Here is an 18,469-nt window from a genome sequence, read left to right as displayed (position 1 = left end):
CCCCATTGGACAATAGCCATTGTATGACATTGTTAATGAAAGAGAATGCAATAACAAGCTTTGATTCTAGGCATCAAAGGGGTTAGCAGAGCACAATACCTCACAGCAGTAACCCAATCTAATGGCCACTGGGCCTTATGGGTTAGCTAATACACTGGTACAAAAGCCTGATAAAACTAATGATTGTGTTCTTATTTCAGAAAAATTGAAGCTGAACCGAGACTTCAGTAAATACAACTACCTAAGTCTAGATTCAGCAACTGTCAATGGACTGGACGATGCTGCAAGTTTCAGGACAGTCAGAGTGAGTTTGCTCATGCTTGTTAATATTAATATAAAACATTATGATCTGTTCAAACGCTGATTAGTGTGTCAGCCTAACATGGATCCTCAACTGATTGTTTTTGTGACTCACAAATACTGACTACAAAGAAAATAAGTGATTTCTTGATTGCTAAATCAACGTTTTCCTGGTATGACAGATATAAATATTCAGATGTTTATCGAGAGTGGATAATTGAACTTTATTGTACACTAAACGTCATTAAATCTAGTTTACATGAGGTAAGTATTGCGTGCCTTTTACTGCGTGGTTAACTTTTATCAAGACATCTTTTTTAAGTCAAAGAATATTTCTGTTTGGTAATTTATGTTGAGTCATAAAAGCCTTGTAAAAGATTGTGTTGATAAATAGTTTTATAGTGCATTTTAAACATGTTGTCCACTGAGTTCAGCATGTGCTGCATGATTAAAGCACTCTTTCGCTATCTCATCTCTCACTCGGGCTGCAGCACGGAGCACCGCATGCATGGCTCGCCAGCCCAGTTTAAACGGTAACCTGAAAACACAGGCTGTGTCTGAAAACTGGAAAATGCTGCCTTCAGAGGCTGTATAAGGATGGATGTAGGTAGGATGAAATAGGGTGCTTTTTAAACTGTTTAGAGTTCCATTCATCCAAAAACACTGTTGTTTAAACCATTAACTGATAAGGCAGCTGCCTACGTTTTCCAATGCAGCCAAAGTTCATATAAAACAGCCCTAAACAAATAAAATTGTAGCTCTGATCCTGGCGTCCTCCATCAGTGTTGTTGATTTTGTTGTTGTTGTTGCTTTTGAAACGTCCATGCAAAAATCGTCAGAATATAAAATGGTCGATACTGGATGATGTCGCTAAACGGGCACGGGCATTCTTTGTTGAGAGCGAGTGCAACGGGAAAATTCTCATCTAGAAATGTACTTAGGGAAAAGTACTAGGACTGTAGATGGGAAAGTGCCTAATATCCCCTACTTTACCACTTTGCATATTGAGTAGCTTGTTACAGTTTCAAGGTAACTTCCCAAACACTGGTACAGGCACATTATAGCATGTGAGTCATTGGCTCAGAGCATCTTGGGATTAGCTCAGATCTTTAGTGCCCTGAATGATGAGATGATAGCAAAGCACCTTATCTCCCAGCTTTACTGGATAAGAGAATCCTTTACCCCACTGAGGTGGAGTTTCATCTCGGCAGTACACTCGGCATGTGTCGTTATGCAATTTGAGCTTCATTCAAACAACAGGGACGGTTCATTTAAGGGGGAATTCCATTCACAGCTGACTTGTGAAGTGCATCTATCTTTTTCTCATGTGCACGTAATGGTATGAAAATGCGCCATGCAGAGGATGAAACGTTTAGGTGGATTGCCTTTGCAGGGCTAAACAATGCATCGCACATTGTTCTGTTGTGTTCTTTCACATTCCTGAGCTTATTGTATAGAAATCATCAGTGCACGTGACTTCGAATTAAGGTTTATCTTCACAAAGTATCTTTATCTGTAAAAATGTAATAACCTGTTCAGCCCCTGAAACAACTTTGCTTTTTGATTAATGTCACAAATCCCTTTTACTTCTCAACTCCTCTTCTCCAACCGCCTGACTCCATTCTGGCATGTAACGGCCACTTTACGTGATCCAAACAATTCCCAGTGGATAAAAGTTCTGCCCTAAATTTTTTCTTCTTGCATATCCATTTCACTGAAATACACTTGATTATGGAGTAAATTGGGTTGTGAACTGCGTGAATGTGTGAACACCCCCTCACTCTTTTGCACCTCTGCTCACTCTGTTGTTGTCTGCTTTCTCAACAACAGCTCTATGCTTGCACAAACTGAATTGGCGACATAAATGCAGCACTGGCCGATTAGGCAAGTGACTGTTCCATCAAATCGCTCAAACTTCTCTGGCCGCGGGCCATCTATATTGTAACCCCCTCTTCAGACACATTCTCTGCCTGACGTGTTCTGGAAATGAGAGGAGAATGTCTGTGTCTCAGCAAACAATGCAACCCACATTATTGGTGAACAATAGCCCTCTAAGCTTAGCTCCATGCTAACATCAGAACACTGCAACTCAGCAAGCACCGGCCTCTGGCATTGTCTCTTAACCTCTTGCCTGGGGAGTCACATTTAATTAATTACAAACATGTCTTTTCTGCAGTGTAGGCAGATGTAGTTTATAAGGTTAAGTATAAATAAGGCTCTTTGTGAAGGAGACAGTAAACACTTCCACAAGGGAGGATGGTTGCTGTTAGTGGTAGGCTGTATACAATACAAAACTCAGCAGAAAACATTTGTTTGTAAAGACACAATATGCCTGTCATTTCAAAATGAAAATGGGGAGGATGGTATCAAATCATTTTTAATTGCTTCTCCACACGTTCATTATCATTGCTTCCATGACATTTAAAGCAGAATTTGTGGCTTTACCAGAACAAATATTAGCACATGCTATTGTGGCACAAGTAACATGAGAAATTATGATATGATGATGCTTAAAATAAAAAATATATATTAACGCAGTACTGTCAAACTTTTTGAGGCGAATATCGCGAGAACTGTTGAAAACATGTCCTGTCATATTTCCTCCATAAAGAAATTAGAAATTGTATTTTTCATAAAGAAAATGAAGTCTATCTGTCTGTCCATCCATCCATCCATCCATCCATCCATTGGTCTGTCTGTCTGTTTCTATCTATCTGTTTGTCTGTCTCTCTGTTTATCTATATATCTAGCTGTCTATGTTGGTCGGTCGGTTGGGCTGGCTGGCTGTTTCTCTGTCTGTCTATCTGTTTCTGTCAGTCAGTCGGCTGGTCGGTCTGTCTTTCTATCTATCTCTATCTGTCTGTCTATCTATATCGGTCGGTCTGTCAATCTATCTGTCTGTATGTTTATCTATGTTGGTCTGTCGGTTTGTCTGTATCTATATATCTATCTGTCAATGTCGGGCTGGCTGGCTGTTTCTCAGTTTGTCTGTCTGTCTGTCTGTCTGTCTGTCTGTCTGTCGGTTTGTTTGTCTGTCTCTATCTATCTGTCTGTGTTTCTGTCGGTTTGTCTTTTAATCTATCTCTATCTGTCTGTCGGTCTTTATCGGTCATTCAGTCAGTCAGTCAGTTTGTTTCTCTTTCTCTTGTCTATCCCTCTAATCTTTTTCTATCCATCCGTCCATCCATCCGTCTGTCTGTCTGTACTATATATCTATCTGTCTATGTCAATCGGCCTGTCTGTTTGTCTCTCTATCTCTCTGTGTGTGTGTGTGTGTGTGTGTGTGTGTGTGTGTGTGTGTGTGTGTGTGTGTGTGTGTGTGTGTGTGTGTGTGTGTGTGTGTATATATATATTATACAGTATCTATCTATCTATCAGTCGGTCGATCTGTCGGTTTCTCTGTCTGTCGGTCGGCCTAGCTGTTGGTCGGTCTATCACTCTGTCTGTCTTTCTGCCAGTTGGTCTATCTGTCTGTCTAAACATGTATACATCATGGCAGCATTTGTTATCATACATCATAATATTTAGTACCCGGTAAATTATTCTGGTGTTACATTGATTTTAAGTGTAATATTGAGAATCACTGGAATTACAAAAAAAAAACTAAAGAATACTTTCACAATACTTTCAGATATACTGTATGTGCTCTTTTGAAAATTTGTGAGGAAAACATGTTTAATTATTATGAAAATAATCACAGTGCAAAAATTTTATTGTCCTAAATATAATTTGATTTATTTCACAGATTTTCTTAGACAAATGTTAATAGGATTATTAAGAGCACCTCCAAGGTTCCAAGTTTGTATATTGTGATGGAAATGTCATAATGTCACTCTAGCTTGTTGCTCACACCCTCAGCCCGTCCATTAGTGGTGTGGGTACGGGCCAGTCTATTCCTAAACAGAAGCCTGCATAAGTACCTCCATGTTAAATGCCCATCACCAGACTACTAATGACTGAAGACATGTTCTCCTCTGTTCATCCAGAATGCCATGCAGATCGTGGGCTTCATGGAGGATGAAGTTCAGTCAGTCCTGGAACTTGTGGCTGCTGTCCTCAAGCTGGGAAACATAGAGTTCAAACCAGAGTCTCGTGTCAACGGCTTCGATGAGAGTCAAGTCAAGGACAAGAATGGTGATTGCATTTCCTATCAAAGCTTTTTTTAATAGATCTTATTAGGTATGGACTTTTTTCAGTAGACACCATATTCGATTTTAAATGAATGAAAGCAAGGCTGTGAGGTATAGTAGTACAATGCGTTCAGTGGATTATTCTGTTGTGTATCTTTGTGTTGAACATTCTGCCGACTAAATACTGAAAATGTCTTCCCAAAATAACCTTTCCAGAAAAGCTTTGGAAATGGTGGTTTGTGAAAACTAGATGTGACTCAGGACCCATAAATCATTATTTTACATGATTGTGGGAACAATTAATTCCCTTCCAAATGAATCTAGATCCTATGGATGGACTGTATATCTACTGTATCTCGCACAGCCTTGTTTTCATTTGCATCAAATTGAATACAGTACGTGTATAGTCTAATAATGTCCATTGTACAACTGCATGCTTATGTTACATTTCTAAACCTCTGATTTGTATAAGGAAGGTGCTTTGCTCAAAAGCAAACCATTCTAGCATGTGCAGGCAAATGTCACAATCAATATTAGATAACAACAATAATATATTTTGCCTCTAGCATGGAAAATCAAATATTAAATATAAGTAGCATGTAATTTGGTCTTGAATGTTTCAGTGCCTGTAGATGTTCACCAGGTTGAGCACTACTGCCATCTATTGATATGTCAATGGTTATTAATTTAACACTATAAATGCTTGCAGTTGGTTTTACCTGATCATTGAACATCACATGGATAATTACCCAGATAACCCTAGCTTGGAACAAATAAATCTTACATAAGCCTTCTGAAACTTTTGCACGTTTCTGTAGCCTGAAGCCTACTTGGCTAATAGGTAGTTGACATGACATTTCAAGCAGTTTCAGTAGTTTCATGCAATGCGACAAGCTATAATTCATCTAAAACTAATATTATGAATGCTGCTCTTATGACCTTGTATTAATTTAGATGTGGAATAATTGTACTTTAAAAAATGCATTTGTCTCACAGCAGGATTATTCAAAATAAAGGCACACAAAATTGGAAAACACTTTCTCTAAATAATTAGCTATATTCCGCTATCATTTGTTTCTGTGAAAGTGTCTGCACATATTTTTTGTACTGTACTTTCTGTACACTATATTGTCTTTACACATTTTCTGTTATTTTTGTGTGTGTGTGTGTCTTGTAAAATCACTCGTGGAGACTGCCAAGTTCATAAATATTAGTTATTTGTTCCTGCATATGAGTGTATTATGTGATGTGAGAACTGTTAAGAACAGTTGTTCTGGCAGTTTCCTATGTTGAGTGTAGTGGCCAGTCCAGACTAAACACAGCAGTCTCCGTCAACACCTCCATTTATATACTCCAGTGTCTGGTTTATCTGCTGTGCTTAAACCCATTAGCAGTAATGTGCTTTCCTCTGCCCTTTTAACCCGACTGCTATGGGCCTTGATGAGATTGATTGAGATGGTGTTTGGAATGAAGGAGGCGATATACCTGGTGTTCAGATCCTCTTAAAAATCCTAGGGAGAAGCACTTTTAAAGTGCTCTTTAGCTTAACCTTCTACCTGTCAAGGGGCTTGGCAGGTATCATACGTCTAACCTTGACCCCCAGGACAGTGCTGGTGTTGCTTCAGGACCCAGATTTTACATTTGACATCGAATAGTAACACAACACAGAACCAGAATAGTTCATAGTACAAAAGTAAAAAACAAATGTCCAATTGCTTTAGCTTGGTACCAGTAATGTTATTGCTCTGACTTAAGGATTTTTTGAAAAATAAGACCCCATGTAGTGTCACTGAGGTCCCCAGCCATATCTCAGCACCTGAATAAGGTAGAGACATTGGGGTGGACACTTTTGACTCTGACCAACAAACAACCATTCACGAACACCATAGCAACTCCCTAGCCATGCCCTTGCAACCAGCCATAACACCCGATTTATTTTTGCATTATCTTGTTCTAAGTTTTGAAGAATTTGTTTTCGTTACGTAACAAATTGTCTGTCTAGTCTCTCCATAAATAAATGTTTAATCTGATCTGCCTGGGTTTGTGTTTTGTTTTCTTTGTCAGACCTGAAGGAGATGTGTGAGCTGCTGGGCATTGATCAGTCAGTGCTGGAGAGAGCGTTCAGCTTTCGTACGTTGGAGGCTAAGATGGAGAAGGTTTCTACCTCACTCAATGTGGCTCAGGTCAGCACATCACCCCTCGCACTTCCAAATATTACAAAAGTGACAAAAGATTCAGCTTCAAAAATTCCATAGTGGAGTAGGGCTTTATTCACAATTAATTTTCTGGCAAAATATTTTTAGCAGAATTGTGAATAGTGATTTTAATGCACCATTTATTTGGCCATTAAGAGTGTTTTATTAGACTAGTTACATGATCTTCCTTGTCTCGAGACTCAAATACAAGAGCATTAATAGCGTCTCTGATTTAAACTTCAATAGCAACAACAGATTTCAGGTTAGTTGATTCCCATCAATAAATTCAAATTATTTCAATTTATCGATTCAAGACTGATTCAGTGGTTCAAAGAACAAAAACAAAAAAAAAGGATAACTCGAGGTTCCAATGAGGCAGGCACTTAGAATGGAAGTGAATGGGGCCAATTTTTGAAATGTGAAGCTTATAATTTAATAAAAGCACTCACACTGGCAGCCAAAAGTTTGGAATAATGTACAGATTTTGCTCTTATGGAAAGAAATTGGTACTTTTACCATTCAACTGATTACAATGTATACCGGTAGTCAGGACAATAATAATGTGAAAAATTACTATGCCAATTAAAAAAAAAATATTAAACTACTTCAAAGTGTTCTCATAAAACAATCCTTCACATGCAGCAATGACAGCTTTCACTCCACACTTCCTGTAGCACTTGTCATAGATGTGGCTGTCTTGTCGGGCACTTCTCACGCACCTTACATTATAGTTGATCCCATAAAAGCTCAATGGGGTTAAGATCCATAACACTCTTTTCCAATTATCTGTTGTCCAATGTCTGTGATTCTTTGCCCACTCTAACCTTTTATTTTTGGTTTCTGTTTCAAAAGTGGCTTTTTCTTTGCAATTGTTCCCATAAGGCCTGCACCCCTGAGTCTTCTCTTCACTGTTGTACATGAAACTGGTGTTGAGCGTGTAGAATGCAGTGAAGCTGAGGACTATTTCTCAAACTAGAAACTCTGATGTACTTATCATCTTGTTTAATTGTACATCTGGTCTTCCACATCTCTTTCTGTCCTTGTTAGAGCCAGTTGTCCTTTGACTTTGAGGACTGTACTGTAGTGTACACCTTTGTATGAAATCTTCAGTTCTTTGGCAATTTCAAGCATTGTATAGCCTTCATTCCTCAAAACAATGATTGATTGACAACTTTCTAGAGAAAGATGTTTCTTTTTTTCCATTTTTGCCAAGACATGCCAGTCTATTGCATACTGTGGTAACTCAAAATCAAACACAAAGACAATGTTAAGCTTAATTTAACAAACCAAATAGTTTTCAGCTGTGTTTTATATAATGGCAAGTGATTTTGTAGTACCAAATTAGCATTTTAGCATGATTACTCAAGGATAAGGTGTTGGAGTGATGGCTGCTGGAAATGGGGCCTGTCTAGATTTGATCAAAATGACTTTTTTCAAATAGTGATGGTGCTGTTTTTAACATCAGTGATGTCCTGACTATACTTTTGTGATCCGTTGAATGCCACTTTGGTGAATTAAATTACCAATTTACTTCTGAAACAGCAAAATCTGTACATTATTCCAAACTTTTGGCTGCCAGTGTACATTAATTCTTCTGTTATAACTCAAAACCTTTATTATTTGATCTCTAAAATTGTTACATTTTGACAGGTGTTTTAGGGGTTGTTGACATTTACATCATAAAATTGCTATTGGTTACCTTTTGTGGCTGTACTATTGAAATGGTATTTTAACATTTAAGGATTGGCCCAATTCACTTCCATTGTAAGTGCCTCACTGTAACCCAGATTTCTGCTTCTTTTAAAAAATAAATAAAAGGTTGGGCAAGTCAAACTCCATTTTTGTGGTAATCAGTACTATGCCACAAATGCTGTCGATTTAGCTGAATTCACATTGACTTCATCAACACTCAAAAACACCAAAACATCAGGCATCATCATTGTAAAACATGCCTCAATTTAGATTTAGTTAACCTAAATGTTACTTTTGTTCTTACATTTTAATATAGTTTAAATATAGCAAAAAGTAGTAAACCTCCAAATTAATAGAAATAGGACCTAAGAAGATATACACTTCCTAATACATTCTCAGAATTGTTTTATTTAAATTAATTACCCAGATGGGCTGAACTTTGTTTGTAATTATAGACTGTATTTTTTTCTTCCTTTCAGGCCTATTATGCCCGTGATGCTCTTGCCAAAAACCTCTACAGCCGCCTGTTCAGTTGGCTGGTGAACCGAATCAATGAGAGCATTAAGGTAATTCGTGCTGGATTTTATTGAACTAGATTTCACATTTAATCTCTGCTCTGCATTTTAAGGCCTGAACAGAACATTATGCAAGAACCTGAACGTAGATGCTTTTAACTATGCAAGCTTGATGCCATGCATTGCTGTGTCATTGTGTTCAAAGAACAATTCATAATGCAATGCAAATACGTGTTGCATTTTCAGCATAATCACAAGGGGTCGTCTTCTGCGGTCGTCTTTCTCTTTTAGGTCAGTTACTGTAATGGTGGCGCAACTGTTTGAAGAAAATCTTGGACTATAATCTATGTTTATATTCATCTACTGAATAATAACAAAATACCTGATTTAATGGCACAGATATTAAGGCAACTCTATCGCCCCCTTGAGTACTGGAGTGTGTTAACGCCACAGAAAAACAAGAATTTATATTCAGTATGAACAAAAGTCTCCCATGCTTGCAGTGTGTTGGCCAAGCATTCCCAGGAGCGTTCTTGCATATGTAGCATAAAAGCTATGTGCACTAATTCAGTTTTTTCTGTTCTGATCAGGCTCAAACCAAAGCGCGGAAGAAAGTCATGGGAGTCCTGGATATTTACGGTTTTGAAATCTTTGAGGTGAGAGATTTGGTCTTAAACTGTTGCAGCATTCTGCCCCTCACATGAAGACATCAAATGAAATTAAGAGCTGTCATATATCAAAACTATTACATGGTTATTACATATTTTCTGAAAGCTCAATGATATCGCTCTGGTTGTTTCTATATTCCTACAGTTTAATAAATGATGAAAAAACATGATCTTTTGCACACAGATCTGTCCATGTCTGAATATTATTGTTTACGCTAATTATATGGTAATGAAAATGACTTTGTTTTCCCCATACTCATTCTGATTTAATCTCATAAATGTTTAAAATAATCCCAAACATTGTGATGACAAATTTTCAGGCCCACACAGAATCTGTGCCCAAGGAACTTTGATCAAAGTCATTGTGGGCCTGCCAGTTCCCCTTTTTCTGCATTTATTTTCATTTGTCCATCGCATGTGTTCTGCTGTCTGACTGTGTCACTCTCTCCTGAATGTTGTTTTTGTTGTTGTGGCCATGGCGACAGAATGGAGTAAGTAGAACTACAGAGGAAAACCTGTGGCAGTGTGCATGCTGCGATTTTAGCCTTTTAATCCTAGTCCTAATTCTGCTCTTATATCTCAGCAGCATAAGCCACTGTTAGAGCAGTACGCTCAACCCTGAAGCCAGTGTTCCCTCTAGTGCAAGTAGTATGACTGTTAGTATGACTGGTGCAATTGATGTTAAAGCATTTGTAGAAGAATGGTAGAAGACCTGAAAGTAATAGTTCACCCAAACATTTTGTATTAATTAATTGCTCACCTTCGTGTCATTCCAAACCTGTATGTTGTAATTTTTTTTTCTATTGAACCCAAAAGGTAAGTTCTTGAAGAATCTTTATGCAGATTTTTTTTGTACAACATTTTAAGTCATTATTCACTGATAATCTTCCCTACCAAAGTTTTCAAATCTCATTCACTATTTGATACCTTGACGCATCGCGACAGGTTGGACGTCAACAACGGCATCAGCTCTTGTGGATGCTTTTGATAATGCAAGATGGAGAATACTATTTTATGGCAAAAAGGATGATTTTTCTATGAATAACAGCCTAAATTTATTTCCCTCGCATGTGTTTTCAGAAGACTTTAGAACTACTTTTATGGTTATTTTATGGTGTTTTCTGACCTTCTTGGAGGTTGACAGCATTTAGTCACGATGAACTGTTGTTTAATGGAAAAGAACTTCTTGAAAAAAATATCAGCATGCGGGTTTAGAGCGACAATAAATTATTGTTTTAGTTTTTTTGGGTGGGAGCGGGGTGAACTATTCCTTTAAGCGTCACTGAAACCAGTCAGAGTGGTGCAGGGCTTCTGAGCTTTTTGGGCGGCAGAAAATGCAAGAGTTGTCAAGATTATTCCTTCAGTAGATTTTTCCGCTCCATCTCTTATTACTCATGGAATTTTGCAACTCCAGGCTGATGTGCCAGTGCACACTCTCTGTAAGCTTGCCAGGATAAAACTGGCATTGTCAAGTTAAACAATGAGCTGGTGCTTTTCAGAATGCCATATGCTGCCTATTGGAAGTGATTTTAGGCTATTTCTGATGCCAGCGTTGGCTGTAAGGTACAGATGATTGCAGTGGCTTTAGCTGCAGAGACTAACATGCGACAGGATGCTAAAATAAAAATAAAACAAACAAAGATTTTGGAGAGTAAGAGGAGGATTGTTAATTCATTTCACTAAAAAGTGCCATACTAACCTATTTTCACAAGCCAAAGGGAGTAATGACATTGAGCATTACTATTGCTTTAAGCAATTCAGCAATGGAGTAAGTTCAGCAATTGTTGTTTAGTATGATAAAGGGAGTGGAATGTTTTTTTTTTTTTAACCTTGACATTTTTTTTTATAAGTGATTCACCGTTGGTGAAGAGGTTAAAAAATTCACCTCTTAAAAGATAAAGAGAAGATTATACAGCCTTGATGTGTATTGTACCATGGCACGCCTTGGACTTTGTTTAATCTTAGCGATAAAGACATAAGAAAGCCTGCTTTGTAAGAGGCGCCCTTTGTTCAGTGTTTTTTTTATTGTATTTTTTATGTATATAGATATACAGCATTTGTACGTCATCTCATTAGCCAAGGCCATGAATCCACAACGTTTTCTCTGACAAACCAAAACGTTTTGTCCTTTTTGAGAATTACAAAGTGTGCAAAATGATCAAATCCAGCTTATAGAGATACCTATAGGAAGGCACTTAGTAATGGTTGTGACAATTTCTGTGTTTGTGAACTGCTTTATGGTGTGTTGTGTTTTAGTTTGCGTCATGCATTTGTTAGCAGTGTTATCATTTGGTCGGTGGGTTCACTTTTACACATCTGTGTGTACAGGACAACAGCTTTGAACAGTTTATCATCAACTACTGCAATGAGAAGCTCCAGCAGATCTTCATCGAGCTTACTCTGCGCGAGGAGCAGGAGGAGTATGTCCGTGAGGTATGTACATCCTGTCCATGAAGAAGACCAATAGAAAAGGGTCTTCTCTCAACCCCTACATCTCTTCCGTTGTACAGAAAGGCATGCTAGCATGCTAAACTTGCAGTTTATCGAATGCATATTGTGCACATATTTACTGAATGCATGGAAACCCAGATGTACTTAAGCCCTTGATGACAAATTGTGTCTCCCACAATGCAATATGAACCATTTGTTAAATAGACTAATATTAAGTTGAATGACTGCTGTATGTAAAAGGGTTTGTTTAAAACGCTATGGCAGAAATTGCAGATATTGACCTGTCAACATTTTTTCTGCAGTTATTTTGCTTTAAACTGAAAATGCATCAACATCTACCCACCCTCGTGTCACTCCAAACCTTTATAGCTTTTTTCCTCCTGCGACACCAAAAAAAGGAACCAAAATGCTCTTTTCCATGCGACAAAAAATATTCCAGTGTGAATGAATCAGAATTACTGTACAGCCGCACTTTGTATTTTGAGTAATAGTTTCATTGAACTGCCAAAATGTAACTGTCTATATTTGAAATATTACTGGTCTGCAATCACACGCAATGTTATGTGAGATATATGTAATATAATATTAGATATACCTATAGTTGCATAATGCCTACAGTTTCTATTTCTATTTTTAAAAATAGTACGGAGTATGCTGTGTATACTTAAGCAATATGACACAAGCAAGTGTGCTGTTGTTCTGAATACCAGCACTGTGTGATTCGGTCACATCCATGCTGATATTATTACATCTGGAATATTTTAGTTCTTGACGTTTATACATTTTACAAGTTTAATTTATATTTTGTTCAATGACATACTTTTTAAAGTTTAATGGAAATAAGCGTGTAATTTGTGCGCACTCTCTCCCCTGCCCTTCAACCACTCTACAACACCGTTCACTGGCGGCGACTGGCCTTAACCACCATGATAATAAATAAGTGTTAATGAATCATTGTTTTTTAATACATTTTGTGAGTGACAAAATCAGATGAGTACTCCCTTATAAAAAAAAAATGTGATTATTTGTCACCACATACTGCCTTATATATGTATAATGCAGAAATTGATTAATTGGTGAACTAAAATGAACAATGAATCAAAATCTCCACCACTACTTGGAAAGTCACAAACACAGTCAAGCAGAGTGATACAAACAGGAAAGCGACCCAGTCCTGTTACACTGAATGTCACCACTCTTGCAATGACTCTCGTCCAATCAGATTCAAGGACTAGGACTAACTGTTGTATAATCTGCTGTATTGAATATGTAGGAAGCTATTACATTCCAAACAGAGCCTTCATCTACTCCTTCGTTTACTCCTATTAGGCCTCTGCTTTCTCTGTAATTTTGGGAATGAAGCAATCCCTCACTCCAGTCAGGGTAAACACAATAGTCCCTGAAGAGTTCGGGGCTCTGTTTGCTTTCAGAGCTCTTGAGTATGTGCCCTGATGCAACCGTGACCTCTGCACTCTAATATTTCACTCTCTGGCATCACTCCAGTGGAGTGCATGGGAAAAACCCACCACTCTGGTCACTGAGGAGGGATCTGGGTTCTAGGGACCAGTCTACCCAATCCACATTCCCCAATTCCTCAGCCCTCCTCCCGCTAACATCTACATCCTATTTCGAGAAGCTTTCACACAGTCCAATTAGCCCAAAGCTATTTTCTGTTTTTTTTTTCCACCAGTGTGGCCTTGATTGTGTCCGATTTGTTGTTTAAACCCAATGGATTCCATCATTCTCTAATGGGACACATCATGCTCTAATGGGACATAGACGCCTGCACTCGAGACATTAAATATCATAAAAACGTAGTTACTTGGTCTGGATGTGGTTATTGGTGAATTAAAATATAAGCTAACGTCAACAAACTATGCTTTTCTTTTTAAAAATATGTAATTGAAAAACGTATGTATTAATAAAAGTGAAAAAAAAAAAGTTTTAAAAATAACCAAAAACATTTGCACTCTCCCATTAAAACAACGATGACGGCCCCGAAGGTAATGCACATATATAAACTCTTGAGTCCACAAAGTACGGTATAATTAAGTGTTGTCTAATTATACCTGCTCCCATTTATTCCTGAACTGCATGACTGAAATGCATGCAAGCAAAAAGGTCATCAAACATTCTTGACTCTGAACTTCAGGTGTCTTATAGGTCACCTATCGTGTCACCATTCGGGTGACCTATTTTCAAGTATTGTAATGCTTGCCTGCATCTCTCCTAAACCACTCATGTTTGTTTGTAGACTCTACATAAAGTCCTGATACCCGATCGTGACTCCTGTGTGCATTTTCTATTGCCCTTTTTGATTTGTATCTATCAGCACCTAATAAACAAGCAAAAAACATCTACAGCAAATAGTTTTCCTAAAAATGTATGTCCACATATGTGGACAGCAGGACTATGTTGCATTATTTTTTTTAAATAACTCCAAGTTATATAAAGTCAAATTTGTTTTATTCATATTGTTTTCAGGGGTGTTGGTTATTCATGTTTTGAGACATGACAGACATTACAGCCGATTTTCCGTAAGCTGAATAAATCATTCTTATTCAAAGTAATGGCCAGCATCATCACGTCACTGCAAATAATGGTAAATTAAAATTATACTTTATAAATTCTGAATCTGAAATGTACTGATTACCATTGTCCCATGTCTGCCAAACATGTTGAAAGACCCAAACATCATCTTTAGCCTGAAATAAAACCTTTGGTCAGATTTTAGGAGTGAATGCACTTAGCTGCATAGAAAGCTAAAGGATGTCCCCTTGCTCCCTACTTAGTGAATGACTTAACCTTCAGTGTACATTCTGTCTGTACTGGTCTCAGAACAGTTCAAAATGCACATAATTTTTTTATCCTATCTCCATTAACAGCCTCTGAAAGCTACATTTTTCAGCTTGTGGATGAACCCTTGATTCTAACTGTGAAAATGCACAGTAAATATATAAGAATGTATTTACTAATGTTAATGAATAGAATCATATTGTACAGAGATAACAAAATAAAATATAACAAAATTTACATTAAAATGAAGCGCAATGACCCACAGATGTGTTGAAAGTTATTCAAAATAACTAACATGTTTTTTTAAACTTTTGAGGAAATAATGTCCTAAAATCCACATATGTGGACATCTTGTTTATCAGCTTGCTGACAAGTGAAAAAATAATGTTTTTTTTTAAAAGCGGCATATCAATCGAAACTAGATGCTACTCTTTACTCCCAAATAAGATTCAGTCAAAATACTTGAAGGGGTTTCTTGCTAGAGGCTATTTTGTTGGCTCTGCTCCCATAGAAGCGCTTCATGGAAATCGACGCTATGCTGTTGTCACCTGTCTTGGTGCACCAGAAGTTTAACCCTTAAGTTACATTTTAGAGACTTGTGATCAGTATTCAGTTGATTTAAATTCATAAAATGTTTGTTGTGTATAGCGAAGCCAAAATTCATGTCCACACATGACAAAAGAAGACAAATATGTGATTTGCCTCTGTTTTTTTTCCAGGGTATTGAATGGACCAACATTAACTATTTCAACAACGCCATCATATGTCATCTCATTGAAAATGTGAGTTACTTTCTGCCAGTAGTTTTTTTTAAAAAGTATTTTAGATTGATTATCGCACAGGCAGGATCAAAAAGCATGCCAATCTGAGAGGACGCAAGCAGACACCTATGTATGCATAGACAATATACAGACATGGACAAGACGCCACAGAAGTCCACTTTTGATTATAATGCAGGATGCTAAAATGGTCTTGTAACCCGTGTTGTTGCTTTCAGAATAAGACCGGTATTTTGGCCATGTTGGATGAGGAGTGCTTGAGGCCCGGCACAGTGACAGACGAGACGTTCCTGGATAAGCTAAGCACTGTGTATGCTGAGCACCAGCACTTTGAGAGCAGACTGAGCAAAAACTCCAAGTTCCTCACAGACCACAGCCTGCCACACAACTGCTTCCGAATACAGCACTACGCCGGCAAGGTGAGGCCATAATCACCCCTCTCTTTTCTTGATCTTCATACACCATCCCATCTAAACAATGCATTGTCACTTGTAGTGTTTCCTGCTCTGTTGGTGAACATCAGTGTGGAATATACAGTTTAGAGGCTTCTCACAGTCATGGAAAACCCAGAAAGTTCAGGGAATACGTAAATTGTGATTTACAGACCTGGAAAAGTCATAAAAATGACTAGTTCATTTAAATATATCTCTTATCAAATATATTTTAGATTTAAACACAAATTGACTACTTGACTCCTGTCGAAATGACAAATGAATCGTTCAATTGTTGCCATTCTCTTAAATAAATTAGACCCATTTATGATTCACTATGTGAAGAGTGAACTGCTGCCTTTTGCAGGAATTTATAGAACACTAAACTACATCCTTCTGTCCAAAATTAAAGCAATTATGATCATTTTGAGGGATTAACTTTGGCAAATCTGCCTATTTGTATCTTATTAATAAGTATAAATTAGTCAAAACCTGCATTGTTTGTTTACAGAAACAAACGCATTGTAAGGATCTGAGCAGTAACGGGAAGTAATTAAATGGCAACATTCTGTATACACAGGTGCTGTATCGAGTGGAGGGATTTGTGGATAAAAACAATGACCTTCTCTACAGAGATTTATCTCAAGCCATGTACAAAGCCAATCACAGCCTGATAAAACTTCTCTTTCCTGAGGGAAACCCAGCTAAAGTGAACCTCAAACGCCCCCCCACCGCTGGATTCCAGTTCAGAGCATCAGTGGGAACTCTCATGAAGAACCTGCTGACCAAAAACCCCAATTACATCAGGTGACAATCACAAACATCCCGACACAACAAGATATCTTGAAGATACTTTTTCAGAGGCTTTAATGTTACTCAGAATGGACAGTTGTTTGGATTTTTTAATTATATTTAAAAGAGCACATTTATTTTGATAGATAAAATATATTTTCCCTTTCCTAAATTTGATTGCCTAGCTTTGATACCATTAAAAAATGTTTTTTATTAATGTTCATTCTATATAAGTATCTAATAGGGTTAATCTAAAAAAAAACACGTACAAGTCACATTTGATCCCAAAATGAAAAGATGAAAACAAAAAGATAATGAAAATGAAAATGAAGCTGATTATTGTTTATCATTTGTGACATTATTTTCATAAACTTTGTTCCCCCAATTTCTCATTACTGTAATGTTTCAACGTGTTTACCTTTGAACTTTTCTGTTATTTATATAATTCTCAATGCTTATTCTTTTCAAATAAATACAATGGTTAATACTGTGTAAAACAGCTAAAATAATACAGTTAATACAGTGTTAAATCAGCATAAATAAAAGGCAGTACAAAAACAAATCCTTGATACAACCATGACATATTAATACTATATATAACGCTATATAATTGGTAATGACAAGTTTTTTTTTTTTTGCCTCAAATAAGGAAGGAATGTGCCAATATCACAATGCAAAAATCATATAGAGAAAAGGGCTATTTTTTGGACCATTAAGCAAAATGTAATTTCTTATTTCTCTCTTTTTGGTTTTGGGATGAATAATGACCTGGCCATGTTCTTGACAGGTTTCATGAGATTCACTGAATACCTTGTACATTTTCCTTTTAATATAAAATGTTTTGATTTATTGGTAAAATATTGATAGTGAACTACTGTTAAATATTTGTGTTTTTCAGGTGTATCAAACCAAATGACAAGAAGGCACCCCACATTTTCACAGAGTCACTAGTGTGTCACCAGGCACGCTACTTGGGTCTGATGGAGAATGTACGCGTGAGAAGAGCTGGTTACGCTTTCCGTCAGCCATACCAGCCCTGTCTGGAGCGCTACAAGATGCTCTGCAAGCAGACCTGGCCACACTGGAAGGGTCCCGCCAGGTGAGACCACCCATGACAGGCTCTAACCAGCTATTAAAACTGTCTATGTGAAAAACATGACCAGAACTCCAGAGGCCTTTACCATGAAGGTCGCTGAACGAACTCAGGGTTTGAAGATTGGTTTCAGGTTGACAAATTCAAACCAATCCAATCAGGCTTAATTGGTACCATGATGCAGCATGCATCACCAACTTTTAGCGGCTGCTATGAGAGTGCTCAAGAGGACTGCTGCAAACTAATTTTTTATGTGAGATACAGGTGAAACTCGAAAAATTAGAATATCGTGCAAAAGTTCATTAATTTCAGTAATTCAACTTAAAAGGTGAAACTAATATATTATATAGACTCATTACAAGCAAAGTAAGATATTTCAAGCCTTTATTTGATATAATTTTGATGATTATGGCTTACAGCTTATGAAAACCCCAAATTCAGAATCTCAGAAAATTTGAATATTGTGAAAAGGTTCAGTATTGTAGGCTCAAAGTGTCACACTCTAATCAGCTAAACACCTGCAAAGGGTTCCTGAGCCTTTAAATGGTCTCTCAGTCTGGTTCAGTTGAATTCACAATCATGGGGAAGACTGCTGACCTGACAGTTGTGCAGAAAACCATCATTGAC

General features: G+C 37.4%; 1 protein-coding gene across 7 annotated transcripts in view; it reads left to right on the top strand.

The window, feature by feature from the left end:
* Positions 1-18,469, top strand: part of LOC127659275 (unconventional myosin-Ib-like) — a 130,923-nt gene that overhangs the window by 78,424 nt on the left and 34,030 nt on the right. For all 7 annotated transcript variants that reach the window (XM_052149023.1, XM_052149021.1, XM_052149022.1 and 4 more), the window contains exons 9-18: positions 201-304; positions 4,287-4,434; positions 6,495-6,613; positions 8,797-8,883; positions 9,423-9,488; positions 11,829-11,933; positions 15,467-15,529; positions 15,745-15,945; positions 16,538-16,764; positions 17,648-17,848. In XM_052149023.1, coding sequence (XP_052004983.1) covers positions 201-304; positions 4,287-4,434; positions 6,495-6,613; positions 8,797-8,883; positions 9,423-9,488; positions 11,829-11,933; positions 15,467-15,529; positions 15,745-15,945; positions 16,538-16,764; positions 17,648-17,848 — 1,321 coding nt within the window. The remainder of the gene's footprint in view (positions 1-200; positions 305-4,286; positions 4,435-6,494; positions 6,614-8,796; positions 8,884-9,422; positions 9,489-11,828; positions 11,934-15,466; positions 15,530-15,744; positions 15,946-16,537; positions 16,765-17,647; positions 17,849-18,469) is intronic.

Source organism: Xyrauchen texanus, chromosome 18 (genome assembly GCF_025860055.1).
Source record: "Xyrauchen texanus isolate HMW12.3.18 chromosome 18, RBS_HiC_50CHRs, whole genome shotgun sequence".
Taxonomy (NCBI): Eukaryota; Metazoa; Chordata; class Actinopteri; order Cypriniformes; family Catostomidae; genus Xyrauchen; species Xyrauchen texanus.
Note: the sequence above shows the minus strand (reverse complement) of the source record. Positions and strands in the feature narration are given on the sequence as shown.